General features: G+C 31.3%; 1 protein-coding gene across 1 annotated transcript; it reads left to right on the forward strand.

Moving 5' to 3' along the window:
- ANN5 (annexin 5) lies at positions 1–2,637 on the forward strand. Its single transcript, XM_022054088.2, has 6 exons — positions 1–198; positions 1,051–1,196; positions 1,319–1,537; positions 1,671–1,886; positions 1,974–2,063; positions 2,160–2,637. The coding sequence occupies exons 1-6, from the start codon at positions 123–125 to the stop codon at positions 2,361–2,363; spliced, it is 951 nt and encodes a 316-aa protein (XP_021909780.1). The 5' UTR covers positions 1–122; the 3' UTR covers positions 2,364–2,637.
- Positions 2,638–7,703: the final 5,066 nt, after the last annotated feature.

Consider the following 7,703-nt stretch of genomic DNA (forward strand, 5'->3'; position numbering starts at 1 on the left):
TATGCATTTGTATCTAATCGAGGGAAGTATTTTCCTTCCTCTTTTAAAATCTATATGATTTCCATAAATCAGATATAGAGAGAGAGAGAGAGAGAGAGAGGTAGAGAGAGGGAGAGAGGGAGATGGCAACTCTGAAAACACCTGCAAATTCTCCTTCACCTCGTGATGATGCCATGCAGCTATACCAAGCTTTCAAAGGTGCATATGTAATATTTTCTCATGTATTCTCATTAATTTCCTATTCTTGTGTGTGTATATATATGCATACACAGTTTTCTTAATACATATATCTATATATGTTTTTTATAGAAAATGCATGTATGTAACCTTCTTCGTTTTCCACACTGATTGCAATGATTTTTAATTGAGTTGGTTGCCAGTCACATAATTTGTAATTTGTATTGCTTTAACAAGAGAAAAAAAAAAATCCTTGTTCTATGGAGGCATTAAAGTTGCTTGCATTTTGTTCCACATTTCTTCCTTTTTTCCATGCATCAAAATCATTAGTATCAATTTCGATCTCAACGACAATATGATTCATAAAAATTTCTAAAATTTTTCAGTCTTTCAATCAGAAAATCGAGAGGATCCTTGTTGATAACTAAAATACCTAGATTTCACAAATGAAACAAATATTTCAATTAATTGCTTTGATGGTAGCTCTTCTTTTAATTAACTAGTAAGATAAGAATATTGTTTGTGTTATCACGTAGATGAGTTTGATTTGCAACCAATCCATTCTCTATCAGATTTCCATAATCCATTAATAATTTTAAAATAAAGTAGGCAAACTAGCAACTTCTTAATATCTATATGGGTTTCAGAAGAATAGATGAATTGGTAATGGTTAGTGCAATGTAAATTTTGTTTCTATAATTGGCTAAACATGAAATCGTATGATCAAAGTTATGAGTTTGTCATCTTCGAATACTTTATAACTATTCTTGATCCAAATGTAATCTTCATATGTACATTAAGAATGGTGTATGAAGATTAGAACAAAAATAAATAAAAAAAGTTAAAGAGTAGTTTTGGTGTGGAGATGATCAGGACGAGGATGTGAAACGTCAGTAATAATCAATATACTGGCACATAGAAATGCAACCCAACGTGGGCTGATTGAACAGGAGTATGAAACCAAATACTCGGAGGAACTTAGCAAACGACTTTATTCAGAACTACATGGCCACCTCAAGGTACCAAATACAACAAATGCATGCATGTTTTCAATATAAAAATATATGTATTTAATCACTACCTATACGCATTTCTTGAATTCAAATATTATAATTAATTACAAAATGAATTTATGTTTCAGAAAGCTGTTGTTCTATGGATGAATGACCCGGTCACTAGAGATGCGAAAATACTAGCGCAAGCCTTGAGAGGATCTTTAACTGATCATAAAGCTGTTACAGAAGTAATTTGTACGCGTACTACTGCTCAATTACGACAAATCAAACAAGTCTATTCTAAAGATTATGGCACTACTCCTGAGCATGATATCGAATCTAAATGTTATGGAGATCATAAAAGGGTAATTTCCTCACATGAACATGTCAAATTCTTTTATAAAACCATGAGGATGTGGTAGCTATTCCTGTGAGTTGAGAGGATTTTAAGAAGAAATCCAATTTTGTGATTTGAAAGAAGAATTTAATTTGTTGCAGCTGCTGCTTGCATATTTAAACACGACACGATATGAAGGTCCAGAAATTGATAATGTGCTGGTAGAAGCCGATGCTACAACTCTTCATACAGCTATTTCTAAGAAACATGGAGGTGAAGATAAAGTTTTCATACAGATTTTTAGTGAAAGAAGCAAGGCACATTTAGCTGCTCTTGGTTCTGCTTACCGTAAAATGTATGGAAAGTTTTTAGGAAAGGTACTTCACTGATTTTTAATGCTTACTTATATATCTGCCTTGTTTCTTTTCTATACTCCATTGATTAACAATACATTCATTTTGCAGGCCATCAGACATGAAACATCTGGGAATTTTGAACATGCCCTTCTGACCATTTTACAGTGTTCAGAAAATCCAGCATTTTATTTTGCCAAGGTATACATACATATACATATATATAGACATGAAATTCTGGAATGTTTGAATTTAACAGTGAGGAAGAAGAATGATTAGAAGACTGTGAATTTGCAGGTGTTGAGAAAAGCAATGAAAGGATTGGGGACAGACGATACCACATTGATCAGGATAATTATGACAAGAGTAGAGGTTGACATGAAATATATAAAGGCAGAATACAGGAAGAAGTATGGGAAGACACTAAATGATGCTGTTCATTCAGACACATCAGGCCATTACAGGACCTTTTTGCTTTCTCTTTTAGGTCCCAACCATTAGTTTCCAGAAATGGGTTTGGCCAGGAATTTTGATCTTTTTGTTTTCGAGCTTCCCTATGTATATGCTTTAGGGTTTAAATTTCAAAGGGCACGCTAGCAGAGCATGCATGCTTGAAAAGTGGATCAAGCTCATGAATGTTTCAATATCCTGTGAAACAATTAAAGCCCTTTAGAATTTTCCATAGATTCTGTTGGAAGCAGTGTTAATCATAATGTAAAGGAATTATACATATCTTTTTACAATATGCAATTTTGTGACTCAAATCATTAGGTTAAATATGAGCTTAGTTTTTGTCGGAGATAAGATTTTGGAAATACAAATATCATGTTTAAATCAAATTTTCAAAAAGATATCAAATGAAAAATGTGAATTAAGAGTTCAGAAAAAATATTTTAAGTATCTGTATTTCTAAAATATATGTAATATTTTTTTCTTTGTATGGCAATAATCAATTATGAAATATTGGTTAGTCACAGTGTTAAGATCCAGCCAAGAAAAAAAAAAGAAAAAAAGGAGGTTGTCATTCTCTCTCATCGGTGACATCATCGCCGATATGAGCTATTTCGTCTTTTCTCAATTAAAGTTAATTTGATTTTACTTTCCTTTTTTTTTCTTCAAGTTCTTCACAAAAATATACTTTCTTTTGTTCTGAATTTAATCTTTGGTGTATTATTTTACTGATTTTTTGTTGATAGTAGATTTAATTCGGAGTTTGATTTGTGATCTTTTTCTTCATACTGAAGGATTTTTCACATAAAATCATGTGTCTAATTTTTTAGTTATTATTTCCTTATTATATTTGCTCCGTTGTGCATCAATTTGGCTTAGAGTTATAATTATTAATTCATGCTAATTAATTTAGGATTGATTTAATTTACATAATTAATTTCATCTTTATTTGGGACCCAACAAGTGGTATCAGAGCTTGATTAACTAGTTTGTTAATTGGTCTGGGGTCCGAAACTAGTTGTGCAAATTAGGATAGACGAATACGAAGGTACTATAATTAAACTAACGACTTTAAATTATTCAATTTGAAAGACAAAGATGGAGGATCTTCTTTATTGCAGAGATTTGTATGATCCTATTAAATTATGAACTGTCAAGTCAACTGAAAAATCAGAAGATGATTAAGAGAAATGCACAAAAAAGTTGTTGGGACTATTCAACAGTAGGTGGATATCAGTATCCATCACTAAATAAGCAAAGAAGTCAATGCACAAGATTTGTAAAAAAAATTAAAGAATATGTACGAGAGAAAAAATACTCAAAATAAAATTTTTGTTATTAAAAAGTTGGTGAATCTGAAGCTGTGAGATGGACAGTCAATAACAGAACACTTGAGTAAGTTCTAAGATCTGATAAATCAATTGAATATTATAAAATTAACCCTAGATGATGAAATGTATATATTATTACTTTTGAGTTCGTTGCCAGATAGTTGGAAAATCTTGGTGATGTCTCTTAGTAATTCTGCCCCAGAGGTGTTTTGTCTTCATCCACGGTAAAGAATATTCTCTATAATGAGGAGATCAAAATGAAGGATATGGGCATTAATAACTCACAGGTCCTTGTCACAGAGAACATGCGTAGAAGTAAAAACAGAGATCCTAAAGGACGCAATAAATAAAAATTCAGTTGTTATCATTGTAGCGAGGAAACATATGAAATAAAACTACATAATTTGGAAAAGAAAACAGAATCATCAGAAAAAAAAATAGATGATCAGAATACCACAGCAGCTGTAATTGATAATGAAGAACTAGTTGTACTTTTTTTTTTTAAGGATCATGATCATGTTATTGATTTTAATATTGAGTGAGTTATTGATTCAGCAGCATCCTACCATGCTACACCTAAGAAGGATACCTTTACTATGTATAAAGTAGGGAACTTTGGCAGAGTAAAGATGGGTAATACTAGTGTAATATTCTAAACCCAATGTCAGTAGGTACGGACGTTAGCACAGCATTTCCAACTATTAGAATAGATAAATATTAAATATACAGCAGAACTACACTTTAATACACATCTCTTATGACATAATAATTATTTGTTTACAAATAATTGAGATATCTAAATAATTTATAATATTAAAATAAAAACTAATAAAGTTTCTCTTCGTCATTTCCTATTGATCTTAAACTTATTCTTATCTCCTTTGAGGTGGATGAAGGTGAATTGGGATGAGTTTCACGAGTTCAGTAAAAAAAAAAATTATAACAGAGACTTACCTATATACATTCACACAATATATAAAATATAATAATATTTATAATTAAGAAAATATCAAAACATAGCATCCTAACCAAAATACACAAAACATATTATAATCCTCACTCTTATAACCTAATTCTTGTTCTTCTTTCAAATTATACTGAAGGATTCACAGATTCCTCAAACCAAAATGGATTAATCACATACACATATCACTCCACTCAAATTTATAATTTCACATTATTTTTGTCTTTTAAAGCTTAATTAGCTTACTATCGCGCGATACCATTTATATCGTCATTGAGGAGAGGCGAAATGGATTCCTCCATCGCATGGATAACACACACACAAAATCTCACATTGGCCACAACAGTTACGTTTGCTAGGTGACCCATTTATAAATACCTATTCATGTTTAAATTAGGTTTCAAACTCTATCCATGTGTAAGTTCACCAAACCTGCTAAACTTCAGCTACACACATTCCTCTCCTCGATTCAGACTGAACGAGTAAGTATCCAGAGTCCTTGCACTCTATACTCTTTTCAAATCTCTCTTGTTTTTAATGTACTTATTTCATACCTAAGATCTTAACTGTTATGCATAATTAAATATAAATACACACACAATATACGATATCATCACACACATAAAAGCCATACATTTCAAACCACTTTCTAAAATCATTATGTACTAGATCACACAATAAGTACATGATACTCAGATTTCTCATGCAACTGTACCAGATCACACAGGAAGTATAGTGTGTCGTACATCTGCATCAGATCACACAACAAGTGCAATGTACTCAAATTTCACACGTACACACACTGGTTATACATTTCACATACATAACGTTTGTACACACATATTAATACACATATATATTATAATACAAACATGTACCCTCACTAGATGTCTCACATAGAATATATATTTATATTTACACACACAATCTCTACCGATATATATACACATTCATACTTAAATACGTATACACAATCACGCACAACATACTACATACATATTTATTCACGCATTTCAGCTCTATTCTTATCAATTCTTATCTCATCTATCGTATATTATATATATATGCGTACCAACATAGATATATATACACTATATAAATACATACAAATACAAATTAGACATATTAATTATATTCATAGTATATTACATATACATTTAAACATTCACACATAATGCACTATACATATACACATTTATATAAATATATAATTTATGTTTCCGTACGGAATACACACAATTCTTATATATGGTATGATCAGGAAAGTTTTGTGAATCTTTTTTAATTCGATCTACGGTCCTCTCGGAAATCCGAATACCGTTTGGGTGGTTTTCCTCGTTTATAATAGAAAACACATATATTAAATTATAAATAATTTTGAAAATTATATTATGCAAAATGAGGAACACATTTTACCTTAGGACACGCAGTCCTGGTCACCAACGTCACCACGCACCATCATACCCGTGTTACCGAAAATGTCAGGCGCTGATGATCGAATCAGTGCGTGTTGTCGTATGCAGCGCATCAACATCAGATTTGGTCGCCACCCTTCCATTTTTCTTCCTTAATTTAATTTAATTTTTTTCTTTCTTTTCTTTTTTTTCCTTTTCTTTGTTTTTCTTTTTTTTCTTTTTTTCTCTTTTTTTTTTATTTTTTTTTTTTTTTTTTTTTTCTTCTCTCTTTTTTTTTCTTTCTTTTTTTTCTTCTTTTTTTTTCCTTCCTTCTTCTTTTTCCTCCTTTCCTGTAGCTTTTTTTTTTCTTTCTTCTTCCTTTTTCCTTTTTCCTTTCTTTTTCTTCTTTCTTCTTGTTCTTCTTCTTTATTTTTCTTCTTCTCTCTCTCTCTCTCTCTCTCTCTCTCTCTCTCTCTCTCTCTCTATTTCTCTCTCTACCCGAGCACGTCTCTTCTTTCTCTCTCTTTCCTCTTTTCTCTCTCTAACCAACGACGATTGCTCTTGTCTTTCTTTCTTTTTTGGTTGTGGTGTCATGCAACACCATGCTACCCATCTCTCTCGGCCGTCGACGCTACTCAACCCTTTCTCTCTTCTCACTATCGCATCTTTCTCTCCTCGCTCTTTTCTCTCTTTCTTTTTTTTTTTCTTTTTTTTCTCTACTCTTTCATTAGATATATATACATATATATATTTTTACCATTTGGTTTGTTCTCTTTCTCTGTACGTTCTTTTTTTTAATTATATATATACTTACATATATATATGTACATATATATTTGCCACGGTTTGTTTGTGCTCCCAGAGATGTACACACTTCTGGGTCTTTCTTTTTTTTTATCCTCTTTTTTTCATTATAATTAATTATGTATATTATTATTATTATTTCTTTTTTTCTTTTTTTTTCTACCCACCTGGTGCCCAGCTGAATATTACAACCAGTTATGCAGATATTGTGGGTATCAATGATATTTGTGTGCAAACAGATGTTGGTTGCACATTGACTCTGAAAAAAGTGCGACATGTGCCTGATTTACGCTTAAATATGATTTCTACATATGCTCTAGATCTTGATGGTTATTATAACTCATTTGGTGACAGAATGGAAACTCATCAAAGGTTTAATTGTGATTATAAGGGGTAAACTATGTCACGCACTGTGTAAGACTCAAGTGAAGATAATTAGAGATATTCTAAATGCAGAAGAAGAAGATGTTTTACCAGATTTGTGGCATAGAAGGTTGGCTCATCTGAGTGGAAAAGGATTACAGATTCTGTCGAAGAAGTCTCTCATTTCCTTTGCCAAAGATACGAATTTAAATTCTTGTGACGATTGTTTATGTGGTAAGCAACATAAAATTTTTTTTAGCAAGTCTTCTGAAAGAAAAATGAATATACTTGAGTTAGTCTATTCTGATATATATGGTCCCATTGATGTGGAATCATTAGGCAATAATAGATACTTTGTTACATTTATTGATGATGCTTCACGAAAAGTTTGAGTATTTGTTTTGAAAAGAAAATATCAAGTTCTATAGTGTTTCAAGCAATTTCACACTATGGTATAAAAAGAAAAATAAACATCTCTAAAGTATTTTTACAGTGACAATGGTGGTGAATATACTTCAAAAGAATTTGAGAATTA

Source organism: Carica papaya, chromosome 2 (assembly GCF_054855325.1).
Source record: "Carica papaya isolate Zhongbai chromosome 2, ASM5485532v1, whole genome shotgun sequence".
In the NCBI taxonomy this organism is placed as follows: domain Eukaryota; kingdom Viridiplantae; phylum Streptophyta; class Magnoliopsida; order Brassicales; family Caricaceae; genus Carica; species Carica papaya.